The following is a 24,767-nucleotide window of genomic DNA, read 5'->3' as shown; positions in this document are numbered from 1 at the left end:
GGAAAATCTGCTTACGAGCTACTGAACTGATTCTAGTCTAAAACCTGTTCTTAGAGCTCTCACTTGGTAGGAAGGGAGCCAGAGAGGAACCCTGACTTCTCGAATGCCATCTTTTTTTTTTTTTTTTTTTTTTCCGAATGCCATCTTAAAAAGACCTCTGTCTCTTAGGATTAGGTTGTCACAAAGGCTCAGATGATGAGGGTGTAAACAAGACAGAGGTTTTCTTTTTGACTCATGTAAAAAATGTCCATAGGTAGGTAGGCCAAGGCCACATCATGGTCCCCCAGTGATCAATCACCCAAGCTCCTTCCATCTTTCTGTTTGGCCATCCTTAACACATACCTTCGATCCTCAGGCTCACTCAAGACTGTGACACAAAGATGGGAGCCCCTCCCCCACCATTATGTGCATTTTCCAGATGGCAGGAAGAAGGAAGGACAAAGACAAAAATGGGGCACCTCCTAGCTGAATGAGCCTCTTTAAAGGAGCTTTTCTTGAAGTCCTACCTGATGACATCCTCTTAAATCTCCTTGGTCTTCTGCCTTCAAGGAAAGCTCGGAAATGGTGGTTTTGAAGCTGGGCACATAGGGGGTTCTGTTGGCAGGGAAGAAAGGAGGAAAGGAAAAAGGAGGAGGGGATGTAGGTAGGCAACCCAGAGTCTCTACCCTGACCTCCTAGGAGCTTATGTTTTAAGATGGACGAGACAGAGGCTGGTCACCACACAGTGTTAAACACACAGAGCTGTGCCGAGCTTTATGGCAGCCCATCCCTGGACCACTTCAAAGTTTGTAGGCTCAGATTGTTGAAAAGGAGGGTTGTTGGTAATGATGGAATTGTCCCTCTCAGCTCTTCAGTGGGAGCATCAGAGGACTTTCCGGAGGATACAGGATTTAGAAGAACATTAAAGGAAATGATGCTATCAACAGAGTCCCTCTTCAGGTTGTGTGGGAATGGCTGACCCAGACCCCTCTGTGTGATGTCACCTATTCTTCTTGGTTCCCACTTATATATATATGGTCAGGGGTATTTAAGGTTAATGGTTGGAAGTTTGAAATGTAGTCAGTGGCTAGGGAAGGAAAGAAACTTCCTGATTTCCGTGAGAATCTCAAACCTGAACTAGACTCTTCATTAGTAGCTGTAACCACCTGACTCTCCCTGCCCCTAGGGTTTTTTTTTTTAATATTTTATTTATTTATTTGGCAGAGATCACAAGTAGGCAGAGAGGCAGTCAGAGAGAGGAGGGAAGCGGGCTCCCCACTGAGCAGAGAGCCAGATGCGGGACTTGATCCCAGGACCCTGAGATCATGACCTGAGCTGAAGGCAGAGGCTTAACCCACTGAGCCACCCAGGTGCCCCTGCCCCTAGGGTTTTGATGACTAAATCGAACAATATATCCTAGAAAGTCATTACTTTTTTTTTTTAAGATTTTATTTTTAAGTAATCTCCATACCAAATGTGGGACTCGAACTCACAACCCTGAGATCAAGATTGCATGCTTTCACAGGCACATTGTAGAAAGTCATTATTTAATATAGTAACCAATAGTACAGGTAATCTACCCCATGCAAATGGACTTTAAAAGAAAATAGGATCTTCTTTGCACTCTTTTCTTTCTATTCAGTTAAAAACACTGAAATTAAAAAAAAAATGATTACAAGCTATAAAACCAGCAAATTGAATCTGAAATTCTATTTGAGTTGCTTTCTGAAGGTGTTACTTTTCTAAAGGCATTATTTGAGTTTGATTCAAAAATCTATGTTAGAATTTGTTGGGAACTTGATGTCTGTGATAGAGCGAACAGGTTTGCAAATTTCTATACTTGTTTTGAGTTTTGTGATGTTGCATGACCTTGTTCAAATTTTTTAAATGCTTTGAAATTTAGAGGATTGAGGCAAAGAGTTTTTTTCAAGTGCAAAGGTTTTGTGAGTCTAGGGTTTTGTTTTTGTAAAAATATTGACTTAGCAGGTCACCCCCTTCTAGCTCTGATCACAATGCCCCTGAGATTTAATTCTGAAGCAGGCTACAGTTGCTAAAATCATAGGCTTGTGCAGCTGTCCATCCTAACAGCATTTCCACTTACCACCCTTGGGCTCAGTCCTGATGGTTTATAAGAATATTTAAGAATCCCCAAATGGGGGGCGCCTGGCTGGCTCAGTGGGTTAAGCCGCTGCCTTCGGCTCAGGTCATGATCTCAGGGTCCTGGGATCGAGCCCCGCATCGGGCTCTCTGCTCAGCAGGGAGCCTGCTTCCTCTCCTCTCTCTCTGCCTGCTTGTGATCTCTCTCTGTCAAATAAATAAATAAAATCTTTAAAAAAAAAAAAAAAAAAAAAGAATCCCCAAATGGTATCCAGGCTTATGAAAAGGGCAAATGCTTCTTCCAACTTTGAAAGCTATATGATTCGGGCACTTGGGACAAGCTCTTATTATAAGAGCTTATTTGAGTCAGAACTTACACATTTCGCGAAGAGTCTCTACTTCTGTTTCCCCGGGCTCTGTGACCCTGCATCCTCTTCCACTGTCCTCTTATTGTCAAACTTTCTATCCTATGAGCACGTGGGCAAGCCTGTTCCATTTTTTAAAATAACTTCCTCTTATTAGTTTATATTTCCTCTTTTGTTAAAATGTAAAGTTCTCAAAGCAAAAATAAAAACAAAAGCACTATGCTTTCTGGTTAACTTCCTCACCTCTACATCACACTCTAAATCCCCTGCTCTCTGCCCTCTTCTTCTCCCCTCTACTGATACTACTCCACTGAAGCCAACGATGAAAGCCAACAGTTGCCAGATTCCAGTGGACATTTTCCAGCCCCTTAGCCTCTTGGTCATCTTCACTGCCCTGGGTTCAGTAAACAGTCTCTTTCTCCAAAAAAATCTGTGTGCTCTTGACTTCCACTGTATCACACTCATCTGGTTCTCCTTGTGTGTTTCCAACTTGTGTTTTGGATCTTTCATGGACTCTACCCTGCTTGCCCTTTAAATGCTGAGTGACATCAAATAGGGCACTATTTGTGAAAAGTAAGAAAGTTTGAATGGGTAATCTCCATGAAAAGTAAGAAAGGTTTGAATGGGTAATCTCTAAATTCCCCCAAACTCTAATATCCTTCTAGTCATATTATCAGGGGTCAGGATTCACTGGCTTGAGCTACAGAAAACTCTTGTGTTTCAAGCAGAAAGAAGTGTAATGAGAGATGATTAACATTTGGGCTGCAGTTCTGCAAAGGCATGTTGTTGGCGGCTGCTTCTTTTTCAGAGAAATCATAAAAGCTGAAAACCAGTATGACGTCATTCAGCAGTTTATCATCATGTGGGAGACTGACTAATGGGAGCTGTGGTTTCAGCATAACAGAACAACCGACCATTCATGGAGGACTTGAGTGCTGTGACTTGGAGGGAGGATGGTATGAATGAGGCTCTTTGGCCACCATAGCCTCCAGACATGACCACACACCGGGCATGGTTACAGTCCTAGAGAGCTGGAAAGATTAAAACCACCATATATAAATGCTCCTACTGGGGACATCATGTTTGACTATGTATGACCACTGATGATAAAAATGCTGGCCTTTTCCAGTAATAATTAAAGGGTACCTATAATTTTTAATAGTATTTTAGCTATATATGCCGCTAGCTAAAATTTCAGATTATTTGCTGAGAGTGAGATTTACTTTACAGGCAGGGGTGGGAGCAAAAGTGTAAGGATCATTGACTCTCTAAAGGGGGTGTGTGCAGACGCTGCTGGGTGGGGGAAGGGGGATGGAAGAGAATGTTTGATGGAGCTATTAAGTTTGTCTCCGTTGTGGTGGTACTTGCCGATGCCGTCTTTTGGGAGTGTGTAGTATTCCTCCAGTAATGTTTGATTCAATTTAAAAACTCTAGGTCCCGAGCACTGAAGGCTGAGACTGATTTGTGTGATGGAGGGTGTAGGGCATAATTTATTTAATATTTTTTAGGAGATTCAGAACTGACAAATAAGATCTTAAATCCCCAAAATTGTAGCATATTAAGTGATTGGGGGTTGGCAGAAGAGACCATACACACACTGTCACTATTAGATTAAAGTTCCCAACTTAATTAAACAAAGATATAAAACATAATTGGTTGGTCATCTGCTAAGTCATTCTGTAAAGGTGTTGCCTTGGCTACAGCTGTAACCAAATTAAGGCCATAGCCAACAAGATGGTGCACAGATTGGACGACTAGAGACAGTAGACAGAGCCCTATACCATTTTCTTGAGCACAGATGCAGAGCAGCTTTGTCAGCCTCTGCTGGGCCCGTCCCTCTGCTGCCTTGTATGGGATGCACAGGGCCACTGCCCCCTGGCAACTCTGAATGGGAGCCTTGGAATACCAGATGGGTGCCCAATGGCAGGCTTGGGAATTACATCAACTTTATCTGTACAATGATGGTGCTGGCATTTTGCCTCCACCTTTCACAGCAAAGGGCATCCAGCAACACTCTCCTGGGAAGCAGATTAACTTCTGTGAGTCACTGCTTTTCCATCTCATTTATGATTCATGACCTGGGCTATATTTTTAGCTTGTATTTATTTGGGTCTGAGAAGTGGGCTGAGCGGAAGTGTTGTTTGGAAACTTTGGAAAGAATGAGGAGAAATTGGCATCACACGTAAGCATGAGTAGCCTGAAATTTGTTTATAATCATCAGACATCCTATAAACATTTGTTGAGATCCTACTATGTTTCATGTACTGTGCCAGACTCTAAAAATGCAAGTGACTGAGACCCAGCTTCTGCCCACCAAGAGCCCACTGAATTGTGTGGGCAGACAACTAACTTGATATAGTTGTACTAGAACCGCTGCCTGTCCTCCAAGCTGTGTCTCTGGATTTTAGTCATATTGAAGTCTTTGGTATTTTTGCAGCACCCCTTCTTTTAAAAAAATTTAATTTTATTTAAATTTAGGTAATTAACATATAGTATGTTATTAGTTTCAGTGGTAGAGTTTGGTGATTCATCAGTTGCATATAACACCCAGTGCTCCTTACATCACATGCCCTCCTTAACGCCCATCCCCCAGTTACCCCATCTCCCCCAACCCACCTCCCCTCCAGCAACCCTCAGTTTCTTTCCTCTAGTTAAAGGTCTCTTATGGTTTTCTCCGTCTCTGATTTCATCCTATTTTATTTTTCTCTCCCTTCCTCTGTGATCCTCTGTGCTGTTTCTTAAATTGAGTTTCTTAAAATGAGTGAAATAGTATGATAATGGTCTTTCTCTGATTGACTTATTTCGCTTAGCATAATACCCTCTAGTTCCATCCACATTGTTGCAAGTGGGAAGAATTCATCCTTTTTGATGGCTGAGTAATATTCCATTGCATATATATATATATACCACATCTTCTCTATCCATTCATCTGCTGATGGACATCTGGGCTCTGTAGTTTGACTATTGTGAACATTGCTGCTATAGACACTAGGTTGCAGGTGCCTCTTAGGATCACTATGTTTGTATCCTTTTGGTAAGTACCTAGTAGCAGTACCCCTTATTCTTACTCTTACCTATTGAGCATGTCATGTTCTTGCCTGGAAATCTCTCCTCCAGCCTCTTCTTAGTTGCCTTTTATGACTCACACCAGCATCCCTTCTTCTGAAATATCTTCCCTGATTCCCTGAGGCTCCGTTGGAGCCCCCTCTTACACATTCCCATAGCGCATTGTACCCCAGTGTTTATCACACTCCTATGAAGAGTAGTCTTGATTGAGGTCCCTTCATGGTAGTGGAGACTTATTCATTAGCTCCCCAAACTAGGAGGTGGGTAGAACTCAGGGGGTTTGGGAAGAACAACCCTGTCATTCCAGTATAATCATTGCCCCTTGCTGAGCCCTTCCCATGTGCCAGTCACTGTGCTCAGCACCACACATATGTTACCACATTGGAACCTCATAATATCCCTATGAAATGGGTAACTTATTGTCCCTATTTTATAGATAAGGATGAGATGAGATGTAAAGTTTTTTGTCTCAGGTTTCACAGCTAGTATGTGCAAAGCTGAGACTCAAACACAGGCCTGCCTGGCTGTTAAAACCTGTGCTCCTAGACTTTGGCATATTTATTCTCCACTTTTGTGGTTACTGTATCAGTCATGATAGACTAGGTCATTCTGTGAATAAGCAATCTCAGCTTTACAGCAACTTAAACAACAAAAGTTTATTTCTTGTTTATACCACGTGTCCACAGCAGATTGGCTGGGGGGCTCTACACTGAGTTATTCTCCCTCAGGGACCTGGCCTGAGGTCTCCAATTGCAAGAGAAGGGGTATGTGAAAAACCACTCTCAAAGTGATAGTCTACCTGAATATTATTGGCCAAATCAGGCGCAGCACCCAACTTCAAACAGGCAGGAGAAGTGTAATTCTACTTTGCGCTGGGAAGGCAAAAAATCGGAAATAATAATGGAACAGTCCCAATAATTCCCACATATACAAAGAAAGGAGGGGCAGGGAGTAGATGAATGAAGACAAAATGGAAGGATAAAGTGTCCAGAGGAATGAAGGTCTTCCAGGGATTAAGAAAAACCTTGCTTTTTAAACCCTAGGTCTCTAGTTAAATGGTTGTTGAGATCAATTATTCAGTTGTTCTTCCTGTGAGCAACACCGTTAAGACTTCTCTTCCGAATGTATTAATGCTTTGACACAACCTGGGATTTCACTGGGTCTATCAGGAGAGCATAGACAATTAGTATTACAAAAGCAGCTAATCAGAGTAAGGCCAGTATTCCAATTCTCATTTTCCTTTTTTTTTTTAGAAGGATTTATTTATTTATTTATTTATTTATTTATTTATTTATTTATTTGACAGAGAGAGATACAGCAAGAGAGGGAGGGAACACAAGCAGGCCGGGTGGGAGAGGGAGAAGCAGGCTTCCTGTTGAGCAGGGAGCCCAATGCGCGGTTCTATCCCAAGACCCTGGGATCATGACCTGAGCCAAAGGCAGTCACTTAACAACTGAGCCACCCAGGCACCCCAATTCTCACTTTCATTGTGAGGAACTAGTCCCACCACCTTAGAGACTTTCTCCAAGAACAATAGAAAAGGATTCCCAGTCTCCTAGGATTTGGCCTCCACAGTGACCAAAAAAAAAAAAAAATCTCTTAAAAGTTTCTTAGGAGGCCGGCACACAGTGCTAACACTTGCTCCTCCCCACAAGGGACTTGGCTTAAAGCTATTGGGTGCAGCTTTTGAATCTTATAAACATTAAAATGGAATATTAAATACAAGGCCCTTAAAGAGTTTCTGCAAAGAGCACATTGAGAATATTTGGTCAAGGAAAATCCACCTACGTACAGTGCAATTCCTGTTTTTCAAGAGCACAGAGGGTGACCGACAAGGTGTGGAACAGAGCACAATACTTACTGTTTTGGGCGGTGGAGGCAGCCATCACGCTTCAAGCCACCGCGAGACTGTAGGTTATATAAACATCTGCCACCTACAGAGGATGGCTGGCTTTCCCACTCTCTTTTCTCTGGATTAAAAAAAAAAAAATTGAAGGAACAAGTCTAGCTTTCAGGCTTTCGGCTTTTGAACCTGGAGCAGAAGAAGGAGCTTTCAGCATGGTCGATGTTTGGATTTTTAAAAACATAAGCAGTTCAATCAACTACAATGTATTTTGAGGGGCTACTGTCTGCCAGGCCGTATTCTAGGTATTGGGGATAGAGCAATATCAGCTCTTTGCTGCTTACAGTGAGGGTTTGGGTGGATGGGGGATGAGAGGCTCCGTGTAGTGTCTTCAGCCCAGAAGTTTTCAGTGTCCTGAATTCATTTTCATTTTAAATATCTCCCCAGGCTATACCCATCATGAAGCATGGGCACTTCGGAGGGGTAAGCGTCATGGGGAAAACTCCTACTTGACCCAGATACCATGAGGAAATTGCTGTCAGCAGATGTCTCATCAACAGGAGGGACATCACTATGTACTATCTGGTATTTTTGAAAAATGCTGGGCTTGGAGTCTTCCCTAGATGATTAGCTTCTCCAGGTCAGGGAGATACCATGGACTATCATAGCATTAAGCATTAAGAGACCCGGGTTCTTCTCCATTAAGCAGCTCCATGGCCCTTGAACAGAGCACCAAACCTCTGAGAATCCATTATTCCCATCCATAAATTGAGTGTCAGACCCTTACTCAGTGTCTGCCGCAATTTTATTGCAATGATCAAATGAAAAGAGACCGTGCAAATCTCTGTGTCAAAGCACGTGGTCACATAGGCTGGCCCTTCTGGCCTTGCCCATCCACAGAAAGAGCTGCCCATGTCTCCCCATGCGTGGGTGCCGAGTTATTCCTGGGAGAGGCTGTGGCCCTCCCAAAGTTCCCCGTCTGCTTTCTGCCACAGGGATGACCTCTGGCTGGGTGACTGTGTCTGTGCTCAGGTCTGTAGGCAGAGATGAAACCTCTCTCAGTTCAAAAAAATCCCTGTGGTAAGGGGTTCTCAATGGGAGTAGGACTGTTGGTATGTGACCCAGCATAGCCGCCCCACGTGATGCAGATGGTTGGCATACTTTCCTTGCCCACGGACGGCCGGGACTTTTTTTCAGACACATGGGAAGGTTTCTTTGGCCAGTTGTAGATAGCTCATATCCTAGTGTGTTAGAGTGTCATCAAAGTGCCAACCTGACCAAGATCTTTATTGTTGATCTGGGCTTCTATCCCTCAAGACGTTTTATCTGCAGGATCCTGGATTGCCCACTGCTATCAAAGAGAAATTTTCTTTTGAATCAATTTAAAACTTCCCTTATTAATTAATTAGTTAATTAATAATTTTTAAAAAATTATTTATTTATTTATTATTTGACAGAGATAGAGAGATACAGTGAGAGAGGGAACACAAGCAGAGGGAGAGGGAGAAGCAGGCTTCCTGCTGAGCAGGGAGCCCAATGTGGGGCTCGACCCCAGGAATCTGGGACCATGACCTGAGCTTAAAGGCAGACCCTTAACGACTGAGCCACCCAGGCACCCTTAAACTTCCCTTATTTAATTCTAAAATTCCCCCAGGAAATGAAAGTTAAGACATCAGCTCCTCTTGCCCTACAAGGACTTTAAAACAACAGATGTTTTCTCCATCTGCTGTGGCAACGGAGTCTACTTGGTTGGGAAAGAGCATGGGAGGTGAGGGTGGCCGAGGTGCTGAGGTTTGCCCCCTACACAGCCCTGCTCTGGCTTGGCCAAGAAGCCAGCAGAGGCAGTTCTGGCTTTCGGAAGAACAAGCAGAACGCACAACTTACTTTTAGAAGATTTCGTCTTTGTAAACAGTGAGAACTCCGGGTTGAAATGGCTTGCTTGCCAACACCTGGAGTGTGAATGAATGAACAATTACAGATACTCAGGCTGTTGAACCTGGAGCAAGAGAAGGAGCTCTCAGCAGGGGAGATGTTTGGATTTCTAAAAATATATTCAATTCAACCAAAGGTGTGTGTGTGTGTGTGTGTGTGTGTGTGTGTGTGTGTGTGTGTGTGTGAAGTTTAATTAACCAAAGCCTGTGATTTTGAGGGTTACTCCATGCCAGGTGGCCTTCCAAGTGTGGAGGATAGAGTGATCTCAGCTCTTTGCTACCAACGTTCTAGTGTGGGGAGACAGACAACAAACAAACAAACACGCCAAGCTGGCAGCAAACAGTGCTCCGAAGAAAGACAAATACAAGAGAACAGAGAACGGTAGAGAGAGGGAAGGTGTCCACGGCTCTGTGCTCTCGGATGCAGGTTTCAAATGCATTACTGGGCCACTCCAAGAAAAGTCTGTTTTGGCCAAGACCCCTTGTGCCTCTTCCACAGAGGTCTGTCTTCTTGCTTGTCTCACTGAACTCCCTTGAAACGTGTTCCCCAGTATTGCTCCCTGTTCTGGAGGAGGGGCCCTGCAGCCCCATTGACTATGTGCCCCAGTTTCCCTCCCATGGTTGCTACACTAAGCGGGGAAGCCCTTCCCTTCCCTTCTCGTACGACGCACATACTGACTCAGAGTTGGCACGAGGACAGCTTTGGCCGGGTTCTCTTGATTATTTTAACTGGCAACATACCCCTTTAAGAAGGAACCCATGACAGACGGTCCAGTTAGGATGCAAGTTATTTTGAGACTTCCTGAATATCATTTCTTGGCTACTTCATTCCAATAAATCATTTACTGCACTATAAGAGGTGCTGGGGATAATGATGACTAAGACACTCCCTGCCCTTGAGAAGCCCACAGTCCAGCTGCAGGCGTCGACATTTAAAAAGATAAATGGCAGAACAACTGGGTGAACAGCTCCATGACCAAGATGCTCCGGGAGCCCAAGGGAAGATCAGTGAGCTCTGCCTCAAGAGTGCTGAAGAGGACGTCAAACAACTTTAATGATTTCTGATGACTCATTTCATTCTTCATTACCCCTCTATTCGACCATATTTCTTGTATAGTTTACATCAGGGTCACATGCTGTCTCGCAGATAGTGTTTGTTTTGCCTGTTATTGTTGCTTGGTAACAACTTTATTGAGATGTAATCCACATACCATCCAATTCACCCATTTAAAGTGTGCAATTCTATGGTTTTTAGTACACTCACAGGGTTGTGCCAATACCTCCAATTTTAGAACATCTTTATCAACCCCAAAGAAAACCCTGGACTCTTCAGCAGTCAGATCCCATCCACTAAACTTTACAGCCCTCCTTTCTAGCTCCATAGGTTTGTCTACTCTGGACATTGCACATAAATGAAATCAGTCTTTTGTGACTGCTTTCTTTCACTTAGAATAATAGTTTCAAGATTCACTCATGTTGTGGCCTGTATCAGTAGTCTGTTCCTTTTCATTGCCAAATGCTTTTCCAATGCGTGATGTGTCCTTTTTATCAGTCCATTCATCAGTTGACGGGTACTTGGTGGTTTCTACTTTTTGGCCATTATGAATAATACTGCTATGAACATTTAGGTGCAAGATTTTGGTGTGGACATATGTTTACAGTTTCCAAGGGTATTTATCTAGGAGTGGAATTGCTAGGTCATATGGTAATTCTAAATTTAACTTTTTGAGGAATTGTCAAGCTGTTTTTCCTAGTCCCTGCACCATTTTACATTCTCTCCCTGCACCATTTTACATTCTCACCCTGTATGAGTGTTCCAGTTTCTCCAGATCTTTGTCAACACTTGCTATGTTGGGTCCATTTGTTTTTTAAATGATGGCAATCTCAGAGAGCATGAAGTGGTACCTCATTGTAATTTTGCTCTCCATTTCCCTAATGATGAATGATCTTAAGCTTGATCTTAAGCTTATTGGCCATTTATATATCTTCTTTGGACAAATGTTTATTCAGTCTTTTGCCCACTTTAAAAGTGGGTTATTTGTCTTTTTTATTATTGGTTGTAAGAGTTTTTATATATTCTGGATCCAAGTCCATAACCAGATATATCATTTGCAAATATTTCCTTCCATTTTGTGTGTGTTCTTTTCATTTTCTTGGTAGTCTCCCTTGAAGCACAAAAGTATTTAATTTTTATGAAATCCAATTTATCTATTTTTTATTAGCTTATGCTGTTGCTGTTATAGCCAAGGTCCTGATTTTTGCCAATTTCCTTTTACCATTTTAACTCTCATACATAGGTCTTGGGTTCATTTTGAGTTTATTTCTGCATACGGTGTGACATATGTGGTCCAGTTTCATTCTTTTTTTTTTTTTTATGTAGGTATTCAGTTGCTCTAGTACCATTTTTAAAAAAAGATTTTATTTATTTATCTGACAGAGAGTGATGAAACACAAGCAGGGGGAAGAGAATATGGGGAGGGAGATGTATGGCTCCCATTGAGCAGGGAGCCCAAAGTAGGGCTTGATCCCTGAACTCGATCCCAGGACTCTGGGATCATGACCTGAACCGAAGGCAGACGCTTAACAACTGAGCCACCCAGGCACCCCTCCTTCAGCACCATTTGTTGAAAAGACTGTCCTTTCCCCTTTTGAATTATTTTGGCATCCTTGTCAAAAATCAGTTGACAGTAAACATGAAGGTTTATTTCTGGGTTCTAATTCTATTCCTTTGATCTATGTGTCTATCTTTATGCTATACCACACCTGTTTTGATTGTGTTGCTGGGTAGTAAGTTTTGAAATTGGGACATGTGAGTCCTCTAACTTTGTTCTTTCTCAAAATCATGTTGGCAACTCTGGGCCTCTTGAATTTCCTTGTGAGTTTTAGGAGCAGCTTGTCAACTTCTGCAAAGAAGCCATCTGGGATTTTGATAGGAATTTAGTTAATTCTGTAGATTAGTTTTGAGAGATTTTGGTTTCACCACCTTAACAACATAAACTCATCTGGTCCATGAAGGTGGATATCTTTCCATTTATTATGATCTTCTTGAATTTCTTTCAACAATATTTTATAGTTTTAAAAGTATAAGTTTTGTTTTTATTTTGTTAAATGTATCCATAAATATTTTATTCTGTTTCATTCTGTTACAATGGGATTGTTTTCTTAATTTCATTTTTGGATTGTTCACTGTGACCTGTTGGGTTTTGATATTAGGAAAACTTGCAGATACAGTCTGATTTCTGACTTCTCTTGAAAAATCATATCCCAAATAGCAACAAAGGACTTGAGTGAGTGGTTTGCATTCTGTTCTTCTTTTAGGACACTTTGTTCTGAGTTTGTCCTCATCTGGCTACTTTCTTATATCTGGGTTAATTCACTCATTAATATCATAATTATTAAGCACTGAGTTTTTGACCTTTATGATTATTCTTTGGGGAAATCTAACTGAGATGAGATTTAGTTTGAATAAGGGGTTAGTGTTATCTAAATCTTTAATATGATTATTTTTATATACACATCCTGTTCTTTCTCAAAAGTTATTCAAGCCTCATCTTACACGTTTATCTTAGGAACATTGGTGAGCTAGGCTCTACACTGAGGATACAAAGAAGAAATAGACACCATTTTTGCTTTAAAAGAGATTTACACATGTTGATAAAAAGTGCCATATGGGCAACCAGACTTTTATCAAAGGTCTGCTAGCAGTCTGCTAGTAGTCCAGAGTGGGCAGAGGAGGGCTTGGGAAAGGGAGTATAGTCAAGACTGGATAAGGAAGGGGAGAAGAGGAGAGGATTCTTGAAAGAAGCGACCTTTGCATGATGATAGTTGGGACCCTATCCACTAAGCTTAAGAAAGTTGGATCTTTTCCTGCAAACTGGTCTTTTCTCTAAAGTGTGATTCTTGGACCACCTGTAGCAGAATCACCTGAGTGCTTGTTAAAGCACAGTTACTCAGACCTACTGAAGCAGAGTCTCTCAGAGTCCAGGAATCTGCTTTTTAAAATCTGCTTTTTAACTTTCTCTGGTGATTTTGAAGTTCTATAAATTTGGAGAAGCTCTGTCTGAGGATGGGGGCCCTGTGAAGATTTTTGGGTGGGAATGGAGTAGGATAGGATGGAGTCATATCATGCCAGACCCAAATTTCAATAAGGTGTTAGCTGCATTGGGAAAGGCAGATTCAGAGGTGTGGGGGACACCAGAGACTCTCTTGTTGTGGGGGTTATGTTCAAAATTCAGCACTAAGGTGAAACTCAGGTAGAGTAAAGAATACTCTGGGCCATCCCTAAATCTCCCACATCTGTGCGCTGTCAAAGGTCAGAATCAGTGTCTTATGGTTTTGTTTGTATTTACAGGGAGGTCTCCTTTCCCTGCGGCCATTGCGGTCAAGGTCTAATTTGGAGAGTAGGGTTTGGGGCTACAGGGTTGAACAAAGAGATTGCTTTCTTGCTTACTGCCAGCCAAATGAATATGGTTCATTTCAGGTCCATGGAACGTGCATATGTTGCAGTTGAGAGTCAGAGTGCCCAAAAGAGAATGGTAAAATTTGGGTCAGGGTGTGGAGTTGAGGGAAGAAGACAAGAGAGATCCCCTAGGTGATATGGAACTTGAATTGGTAGGGCTTGACTCCTGATTGGCTGAGGGATTTGAAGGAAGGGGAAGAGTTGAGTTTTCTGGCTCATGTAACGAGGTGGTTGGTGATACTGTTGCTTAAGATCAGAAATTTAAGTAGAGGAATAATCTGGACACACCAAATCTGCAATCCGAGTGGAATGAATATTCATGTGGTTATACCAGTCTGCAGCATGCAAAGAACGTGGATGGAAAATCTCTGTGCCATCAGCGCCCAGGTAATAATTGAAGGCATACATGGTAGAGATTGACTTTATTGGGTGGGAGTAGAACTTGGACAGCAGAATTTTCTAAGCTTCCCTGTTGATTCCAAGATTCAGTTAGGGTTGACTGCATAGTATAGTGTGAGAGGAGAAGAGACCATTGTTTAAAGAAAAAACAGGGGTAAAAATAAGGAAAAAGTGAAGGAGACTAAGAAGGAACAGTCAGAGGATGAAGATGAGGAATTAGAGAAAAATGTTCTCATGAAAGTCAAGCAGGGAGAGAGGGTCAGAGGAAACAGAAGGAGGTGAGTAGAGGTCAGCAAGCGCAATGCCCTGGGCAGGTGAACCAGAGAACAAAAACAGTTCACTCAAGTAGACTATGATAACGTAGTTGATTTGCTCAGACAGTTTCAGTAGAGTTTTGAGGACAGAACTACTATAGTGAGTTGAGGCATGAGCAGAAAGAAAGGAAGTGGAGACAACATCTCAAGACTATGAAGAGAACGTCCTCCTTCTGATCCCCCTTTCTTAGTGAGAAAGACTAGAAGTTATTTAAAGGTGGCACAAAAATCCTACAGTGTCTTTGGTCCACATTGGTGGCCTCTACTATTGTCAAACATTTATTGTATGAAGGTCAGACCGTTGTCATATCACATTGAACTATATACTGTTCTTTGGTGTTCTGATTATTTCAAAGTGTCATTCTTCCCTGTCTTATCAAATGCAGAGCCTATGCCTGGAGCCTTCTCTTGAACAATATCCAGCTATACTCCTGGCACAGGGCCAGGCACATTCTAAGAAAGGAATACTGTATGCCACCGAAAAAAAAAAAGGGAGTTAATCCTACTTAATAATTAATGAACTGTGCTTCCTAGAGGTTAAGGCAGGCTTTATTTAAATTTTAAACCCTATAATAATATTACCTACTTATTTTAAAAAATAAACAATATAAAAGTGTAAAGTAAAAAGTAAAACCCTGCTTCTCTCCCATTCCCAGAAGTAACTGCTGTTACCTTTCTTACCAGTTTCTTATGTGCCCTTCAGACATTCTTTCTGAGGGTATAAGAATATATATCCTTTTTCTTTCGGTAATATGGCCAAAATCATTCTGTGACAGAGCCAATATGAGAAATTCTCATAAGCTAGCTATCATTCCTCCTGTCTGAAAACCCCAGTAATTTCTTCAAAGCCCAAGATACACACGGCTATGAATAGGCTGTTCACCTCTCCCTGGGAGCAAGTGGTTGAAGCTCAAACAGTACAAAAATATTATTGCTGCCTTGGGGCATGAAGAGAGAGCATGAGCTAGGAGTTAGGTAAGCCGGCTGTCAGGGGCTGAAAAGAAAGGTTGTCTGAGCACTGCTGAACTCCACTACTTTCTCACCACCCTTGTATGCCTCTAATAAATGTCTTTGGTGTCTTCTCAGTGTCAGGAATCAGGGAGTGTCTTGTGTCTCATGTGCCACCTCCTGTGGTCCCCAGAAGTAGCTGGATTCATCCTGCTCTCACTGCTGTGGCCCCCAGGCTCATCTCATTGTTAGCCATGTCAGTAGACCAAAGGAAGAGTCAGTGGGAGCCAGCTCAGTGACCCTTTCTGTTTTTTCTTTCCCTGTTATACAAGGCTTACACAGAGTAGCAGGAATGGGCTAGGGACTTTGGAATAAACCCCGATTCAGTCTCAATGAATAAATGAAACTGAGACAGGCACTTCCCTTTAATAGACTTTAATATCTTCATCTACTAAATGGAATGACTAAACTCTTAGAAAGAAAAGAAATAATCTCTTTCATGATTCTTTTATCCTTATGAGGCTGGGTTTTTTCTTTCTTTTTTTTTTTCTCCTCCTCCTCCTCCTTCTTCTTTTTTTATTTAAATGTAGGCTCCATGCCCAGTGTAGAGCCCAACATGAAGCTTGAACTCATGACCAGGAGATCGAGACCTGAGCTGAGATCAAGGGTCAGATGCTTAACTGACTGAGCCATCCAGGTGCCCCTGAGGCTGGGTTTCTTGAGAAGAGAGACCATATCTTATTCAGATTCACATTTAATAAACAAGTAAGAGGTGTTGTCATTCCCAGTTTATACCTAAATCAACAAACCAAATTTTTCCTTCCTCAGGCACTGACATTCAACTACTGTCTGCTTATGTGGTCATCAGGTACCTAAACAAAGAAGTGAACGGATTATTTTTATGCACTGCCCTCTCTTTGCTTCCTCACAATGGTTTCTGCGTGAAATGGACTATGTGAGTTAATGAAAAGACCAAGTCCATTCTGGACTTCAGGATAATTGTGAAAAATCAGGCACCAATTCCCTCCCTTCATTTTGCTCAGAGCACCTTTCTTAACACATGCCCGGGGTGGAAGGGAAAATGTACTCATTGTCATATCACCTCAGGCATGACTCACATTTCTTCAGAAACTTTGGTTTATCACAATGAAGTTGGCAGAAGGTGTGACCTGTGCCATTGCTGGCAGTCAAGCGTATGGAGCAAAATAGCTGTTCCAATGAAGGAAAGGGGATCGGAAGCAATGCCTGGGTCTGTCTTAGAAGGAAGCAGATGAGGTGGGTATTGCCACGAAGTGTGATTGAGAACAAAGCCTTGGAAGAGTCTCTCTCTTCCTGTTCTCGGTCTCTCCACTAAAAATCTCTTTCCTCACTGATAACCCAAATTCCACCATTGGTGATTTCCTGAATGGACTGAGAATTGCCCCCACTTTGACACTTCCTCACACGGGTGTGGGTGTTGAGTCTCATTGACCTTGGAGCATCTCTGTCCAGCTGACTCTCTGTTTGGCTTTTTTCCCATTCCTATCAGATATGCAGTCTGCTCTACCTTCCTGCTAAAGTCCCCACCATCAGCTTTATCATCCAGGGCTCTCCCTACCCACAGCCACTAGACTGCCTGAGGAGGAGGCACATGCTCGCCAGCCTCCCTCTTCGCTACAAAACCTCTTCAATTTAGCTTGTTGTCAATCTCTAAGATGGGGCCTAACAAAAATAACAAACAGAGGAGACAACAGAGAAATTCAGAAGTCTTCCAAAGGTATCAACCTGGTTTATAGTTCTGGAGTCTTTTTCTGAGTCCTTATTTCTCCTGTATGCCTCATTTATCCCCCAAGCTGAGAGACCAGTCAAACCTTCACATCCCACCGTCTCTTCTCTCCCTCTGCTCATTTTAAAGACACTGTTGGAGTTGAACAATAGAAGCTTTAGTCATTCTTCCAACTAGTATTTATTGAGTACCAACATGTCCCAGACACCATCCCAGGTGCTAGGAACACAGTGTTGATTATAATGTTTACAGTCAAGGGAATGAAGATGAGCAGTAAACAAGCAAGCCAACCAGTACACCTGATAATCAGTGGCAAGAAGGTGACCAGTAAGGGCTGTGATGAAGGGTGACAGGAGGCAGTGATATTTAAATTAAAACATCAAGGATGAGAAGAAGTCAGTCCTGGAAAGAGATGGGGGAAGAGAAATAAAGAACGGGAGAGGGGAAGGGGCCAAGGCAAAAGCCCTGTGTTTGGAAAGAGCTGGGTGTATTTGAGGAAAAGAGAGAAGACCAATGTGGCAGTGAAGTGTATAGGGGAAGAGTGACACAGATGAAGTTGGGGGTTAAGGAGGGGTGAGAAGACACAGGGTCTGGGGGTTTATAACATGTTTGCTTTGATAATAAAAACCAGGGGTCTCAAGCAAAGGAGAGACATGGTCTGTGTGTACTTTTGAAAAGTCACTCTGGCAGAAAATGTAGGTGGAAAAATGTAGGTGTTTACGTTTTCAAATTGTGCCTTGATGGGCTGGTTAGGACTACCTCATCTTGATGATTTACCACTGAAGGGAAAGATGACACCCATCTCTGTACTGACAATGCCTCCTGCGGGAATTGGAGGTGTAGCCCAGACATGTACCTCAACTTTGTGGAGACTTCATTCTTTCCAGGGTGAAGGGTGCAGGAAACAGAGGACCTGGAGCTAAGTCTTGACATGGGAGAAGACACTGAAGGCAGAAGAAACTGGGGCAGCCAGTGAGGATATGAAAACAATCTTTTTAGTGCACCTCCATGTAAAGCTTGAACCCTTGGAATCTCCTTTCCTAGTAGTTCTTTATTTTTTTTTTAAGATTTTATTTATTTATTTCACAGAGAGAGAGAACACAAGTAGGCAGAGAGGCAGGCAGAGAGAGAGGGAGAAGCAGGCTCCCTGCGGAGCAGAGAGCCCGATGCAGGGCTCGATCCCAGGACCCTGAGATCATGACCTGAGCTGAAGGCAGAGGCTTAACCCACTGAGCCACCCAGGTGCCCCTTCCTAGTAGTTCTGAGATGAGCTTTCTACCATATCCCCTAAATTTAGATTTCCTTTCCTAACAAGTCTTATGGATTATTGAACAGAACTCTCTAGACTTCACTCATTTTCCCAGTTATATCTTAACCTGGGGAAGTTAAGCATGATTGGAATGGTAGAAAGCATTCAAAAATTTTTTGTTGTGTCAATACTAGAGACCCAAGAGGAGTGTAATAAATGAATCTGGCTGAGAATCACGAGGTGATTGTCCTGGTCAGCCAGCTATCCCAGCACTAGGCTCTAGGCAACATTTGGTAGGCTGGCATGCCATTAGGATGCTAAATCTACAGAATTTGCTCAGAAATACTCTAAGAAGTGTCTGGGGAGGTACCCCTCAGATCCTGCCATCCTTCCCTGATGCTTTTGCCATTTCCAAGCAGAGGGAGGCTGGAAGGCTTCCAAAGGAAAGCTAAACAGGAAGCATATAATTTCCAAGGAGCTGACAGATCACTTTCAATCAGACCGCTTGGCTCTCATAACATTTCCGAGCTCATTCTCGGAGAAACTCTCTCCCTTGTCAGCTAAGGCTCTGCTAAGAGGATTTACTCCCACGGCCTCACTTGGCAAAGCTACACAGAAGACTACTAAGTCTGCATCCCTAGGCTTAATTCTTCTCCACCATTCCAGAATCCAATTTTCAACTGCAGGCTTGTCATTTCCTGGATACTCCACCAATGTCTTTCAGTCAACGCATCCCAAACCAACTCATCATCTTCCCCTCTCCTGGTTTTCCTGTTTCTGTTAATGGAATCACTGTTCCCTCTACTACCGTGGCTGGAAACATCTGAGTCATACTTGACTCATCCTTGTCTCTTATTCTCTAGATCAAACCAACTGCCGAATCGTGTAGTACCCATTTCCATGACGTCACTTGAATTTGTCCCCTCCTTCCTATTGCCGCCATCTCTCCTCGGTGTGGGCTGTCATTACTTTTCCCTCGACAGGAACATCCTCACTTCTCCCCTCACTAATAACCCACCACCATACTTGCCGACATAAGGCTTCTCACACACAGATTGACCACCTCGCTCTTGTACAGGCAGCCCACCATGGTTTCCACATTAAATAAATATAAACTCTCTTTTCCCTTATAAGTCACAATTCCTTTCCCAATACTCCATATTCAAGGGAAACTTAGCCATTCCTGGCATAGGACATGACTCTTTCTTCCTTTCTGGAACCCTTTCAGTAAATGATCTTGTGAAAAAGAACGATCTTCTTATATGACTTAATTCTGTACTTATGCAATTAGATGCTTGTTTTATCTCCTTAGGAGCTTCACTGTTCCTCTGTTATTTGCCTCACATGACACTGGAGCACATGCAGCCACCTGGGGCCGTTCTAAGAGCTTCACCCATGTGAAAAAATTTAACTCCCGTAACAATTCTAATTGTAGTCTCCATTTTACCGGTGACAAAACTGAAGTGCAGAGAAGTTGAGTAACGTGCTGAGCTTCCATTAGTGACACGTGCTTAGCTTGCCAATAAGTGGCAGAGCCAGGAGTCAGATGCACACAGCCCATGCTCGTAACCAATGAACTCACATCATCTTTGTTTACCTGCCTTCCCAATATCATGGCTGGGATTTAGCTGATGTTTTATAACTCAACTGAGGCTTAAGGCATGTGTCCATTAATGGTCAGAAATATCAATGGTAGGCTGGCTGTGCTAATGTAAGTTGATATCAGGAGCTGACTTAAGGTGTTTCCCAGGAAATCACTAGGAAGATGAGAAACATCATTGTGCTATTTTTTCCCCTTACTTATTCTTTTTTTCCTTCTTCTTATTCCAGTACATGGGCTGTATTGAAGTACTGCAGTCAATGAGGTCACTGGATTTTGGAATGAGAACCCAAGTTACAAGGTAAGAGAACAAAAATGGGAGAGGCTTTGGAGGCTATAGTTTAAAGTCAGAACAGTTTCTCCCTGTAGGAACTTCATGCAAGCTTTCAAATCTACCACGGGCTTTTATTTATGGCTGGAAGGTAGAACATAGCCCAGTGACCTTGGGTGAGGGCCTCATCATGTGAAAGACTTCCCAACTGTGTGGTGGAGCATCTGCAGTCCATATAAGAACCAATAAGATGATGAAGTCATAGAAATCTCTGGTTTTCCAAGTACCAACAGTATTTAAGAGTATGTCTAGACATTGACCATTACAGAACCTCAGACCTGTTGAAGAAGTTGCTGAAAAGAAGACCACGGAAGAGCTATCTGTATCAGAAAGCCCAAGTTCTCTCCATTTATGAGGCATAGAACCCTCTTGCCCCACTTGCATCTTCTTCCTGTGTGTACAGTGAGCTGCGTGGGGTTGAACCAGAGGAGCCTTACCCAGCATAGGGGAAGAACCAAAATCATGATTACACAGAGCACAAGTGAGAAGCAGAAATACAAGGCATGGGTCACTAAAGTCAAGCTCAAGGCAAAAATGGAAAGAGGAACAGGCAAGTGTCCAGACTGGTAACTGGGAGAATTGTGAGATGAGGGGATGAGGTGAGAGGACTGGGTTGATGTGAGTGATTCAGGATGGAGCCTTAGGCATCTTTTCTACGTGGTGTCACCATGTGTCTCATGGATAAGCCACAGTGCCCATCTGCATCTGTGGTGGCTGGCCACCCTTTCCAAAGGTGAATGTTCTCGTTGTGAAGACAGGATAACTCTTCCTAATGCTCATCCCATGAAATTGTGGGCCTAGAGAAAATGTCCCGTGGTTCAAAGTTTTGAGAAAAGGAATCACATTGCTCTTTAGGAGAGTGGCAGTATACAAGAGAATATTAAAAACCCTGAGAAGTCCTGTGTAGCAGTTTAAAAAATTCTCTCACTAGATTGTCTAAACTTATTTGGCCTCAGAATCCCTTTTTTCATGTAACATAAATGAACATCCCACGTATCCTTAGGGTTCCATGAAATGCACTTTAGGAAATGCTATTTTGGACTCACTAGAATGCATTCTAATCCGTCTTCCCAAATTTCTCACCAACCCCCAGTATTCCCTATGGGGCCACTCAGATGAAATCTAATTCTACTTCTTTTGTCCTCTTGGTGGCTTTCTCAGTTCTGGGCACACAGAGGAGGCTCAATGGAGATTATTGAATAAATACATGGTTCTACCTGACTGCATCCTGGGATTTGGAGATAGCTGCATTTCTTCTCTTCTGAGTTTTCTCTTTCTCATTCTCAGTCCCTTCAATTATTCTGCAGGTGACCTGGTATCTAGATGATTTTCTCCCATATTAGTCCTACTTCGGTTGTGTTAACAGGCTTTATTTTCATCTCCATGATCCTTAACTTGGAGAAAACCCTTTCTCCAATCCTGAGCAGATTACAGATGGGAGGAAAAAAGTAGCTATGCCAGGTACCTGGGTTAAGGACACTGGACAAAGGAATGCCCCCTGTCTTTACCTGAGGATGACTGTTTTTTTCTGTTCATTCTCCTACTTATTTTCTTTCACTCAAAAATTTATGGAGTGCCCATTAAGTGCCTGAAACTGTTCAAGAATTGAGGCTGCAGAAGCGTCTGACCTCATGGAGTTTATGTTCTAGCTGGGGAAACAAGACTATAGCAAGGAAACAAATAAATATACAATAGAGTTTCACATAGTAATGAGTGCCATTACCATAATAATAAAGCAGGGTGAGGGATAGAGATGTAGGGGGTGGGCTTTTATTTTTTAATTTTTTAAAAATTTGTGTATGGTTGACAAATGTATACATTTGTTATACAATGTTACATTAGTGTCAGGTGAACAACACAGTGATTCAACTTCTCTATACTTTATGCTGTGCTCACCTCAAGTGTAGTTACCGTCTGTCTAGAGGCTTTTGAAATTTATTTTCTAGTTATAAAAAGACTGTATGGTTACTGAGAACATTTGGAAAATACAGAACAGTATGAAAAAAGAAAATCACTCATAAATCTCACCTAAGATAACGTCTACCAATATTTTGTCTTTTGGAATACCTTCTGGTCTTTCTTTCATACATGAAAGTACAATGATTTTTTATAGAAAATCTAGAAAATAGGGGCGCCTGGGTGGCTCTGTGGGTTAAAGCCTCTACCTTCGGCTCAGGTCATGATCTCAGGGTCCTGGGATTGAGCCCCACATCAGGCTCTCTGCTCAGCGGGGAGCCTGCTTTCCTCTCTCTCTCTCTCTGTCTGCCTTTCTGCCTACTTGTGATCTCTCTCTCTGTCAAATAAATAAATAAAATCTTAAAAAAAAAAGAAAATCTAGAAAATAGTTGATAATACTTCTATCATCTTGAACATTTCTCTGTTACTCAATATTCAAAACTATTATTTATTGTAACACAATGTGCATAACTTAAAACTTACCATCATAACATTTTTAAAGTGTACTGTTCAGAAGCATTAAGTACATTCATGTTGTTGTGCAACTGTTACTTACCATCCATCTCCAGAACTTTCACATCTTTCCAGATCGAAACTCTGTACTGAATAAATAATATCTCCTCCTCCCCTTCTCCCCCAGCCCAGGGCAACCACCATTCTACTTTCTGTATCTATAAATTTGGCTACTTCTAGGTACCTCATATAAGTGGAATCATGTAGTATTTGTCCTTTTGTGACTGATTTATTCCATTTAGCATAATGTCCTCAAGGTTTCGAACAAGACCAAACCGTGGAACTGTTTTGAAGCCATTTGTTGCATGTTGCTGAATTGTTCTGCAGCAGAACTGACTACTTGATATTCTTCCCTCTCAGCTACATAGTATCTTTTGTTTTTAGTATCGATTTTTTAAATCTTTGTGAACTTGAAAGTCTGTATTTTCCTATCGTTTAGCAATTGGTAAAAGATTATTTTTTCTATGCCATGAAGATTCAGTTTATAACTAATGTACACACCCAAGGGAAGGTGCCCGGCACGGTATCTGGATGTTATTCCTTGTAGACAAGCCCATGAGTGATTCAGGCACACCTCACTGTGCTCTGGGCAGAGTTGTGCAAGTTCAAAGATTTCTCTAAAATCTCTAATTCCTACCATTTCCCAGATACTTACTTTTTTTCCTTCTTTATTTCATTCTCCTTTCTTCATTCAACTTACATGTATTTTGACATTCGGCCACTTTTCAAGTTGTTTTGTTACCAGTTGTCTCAGGTGTTATCATTAAAACCTTAGGTTTAATCAGGTTTTAAATTATTTTAAATCTAAAGTTCACATGCTCGTGAAGGTCATATAACTCATAATCCTAATTAATAAGAGAAGAACGATTTCACTGGCCTAGTTAGAATAAAGAAAGGACTTTATTTTGTATGACCACAGCCATCTCCCTCCCCTTACCATCAAACATAAATGTAAAATCAATCAGGTGTGAGTGCTGGTCAACTAGTGTGTCTAATTGCCACCGTGGATACAAACGATATTTCAGGCTGATGTCCCACTCATGATAAATGGTCTCATCATCTCCAAATTAGTTAATACATTATTCCAGACAATAGGGAGAGAGCAATGGGAAATTCCAGATGACAAAGGAGGAGCCATGATTAAGATCTAACAGGGGGATCAGCATTTGAAACAGAGAAGAAAGGTAGAGTTGAATTTTTCTCTTCATGACAGACCTTTCTGCCAATTGTTTGAGGGGTAAATGCACAGGACTTTTAGAACACAGAGAGTCCTCAAATAGAGCAGAGAACAATGAAAAGGACAAGAGGCCATTCACTTTCTCAGCGTTTCCCTGGATCATACTCCTTTCAAACCTTCCATCACCCCCCTCCCACCTTGACTCCAGATTCAGTCCCCAAAGGGACCTCGTGGGTGGTTTCTACTGTTGTTCCACCACTAATTCTCACCCAGGCATTTATCCTTCAGACTGATTTCGGACCAGGTATCAGTTTTTAGTAACCAGGTATTCATGCGAATGGGCAAAGAAGGAGATTTTCCTGATAGAAAAGAGAAACACGATCATTAGAACAAAGGCCCACAGCCACAGTTGTCTTCAAATGTCTAGAAGACAATATCAAGAGGAAATGAGAGAAAAATCATGCTAAGGATGATAGTGTCATCTGCTCTCTTCAAAAAGGAATTTCTATCCTGGTTTTAAAAACAAAGCTAAAGAAAACAAAATGCCTCATTCGCTCTAAATCAGGGTGTGCACACACACGCACACACACTCACACAAAATAAGTCAGGTCACTAAAACCTTAAGTCTGTTTTCCCTTCTTTGAGTGAGCATTCACATCAGGCGAAGAAGAAAAAAATCTTCCATCTCTCCCTAAGGATGCCTCCTTCTTTGTATCTAGGTGGGAACTCGCCTCAGATATGGAAGGAGGGATAAACAACATTTCAGAGTAAACCC

General features: G+C 42.1%; 1 protein-coding gene across 1 annotated transcript in view; it reads left to right on the top strand.

The window, feature by feature from the left end:
- LOC111162137 (SHC adaptor protein 4) overlaps positions 1-24,767 on the top strand; it is a 131,673-nt gene that overhangs the window by 20,775 nt on the left and 86,131 nt on the right. Inside the window, exon 2 of the mRNA XM_022526334.1 lies at positions 20,246-20,316. Coding sequence (XP_022382042.1) covers positions 20,246-20,316 — 71 coding nt within the window. The remainder of the gene's footprint in view (positions 1-20,245; positions 20,317-24,767) is intronic.

This window comes from Enhydra lutris, unplaced genomic scaffold, assembly GCF_002288905.1.
Source record: "Enhydra lutris kenyoni isolate GAN:26980312 unplaced genomic scaffold, ASM228890v2 scaffoldscaffold4, whole genome shotgun sequence".
In the NCBI taxonomy this organism is placed as follows: domain Eukaryota; kingdom Metazoa; phylum Chordata; class Mammalia; order Carnivora; family Mustelidae; genus Enhydra; species Enhydra lutris.
This window is presented reverse-complemented; position numbering and strand designations above follow the sequence as displayed.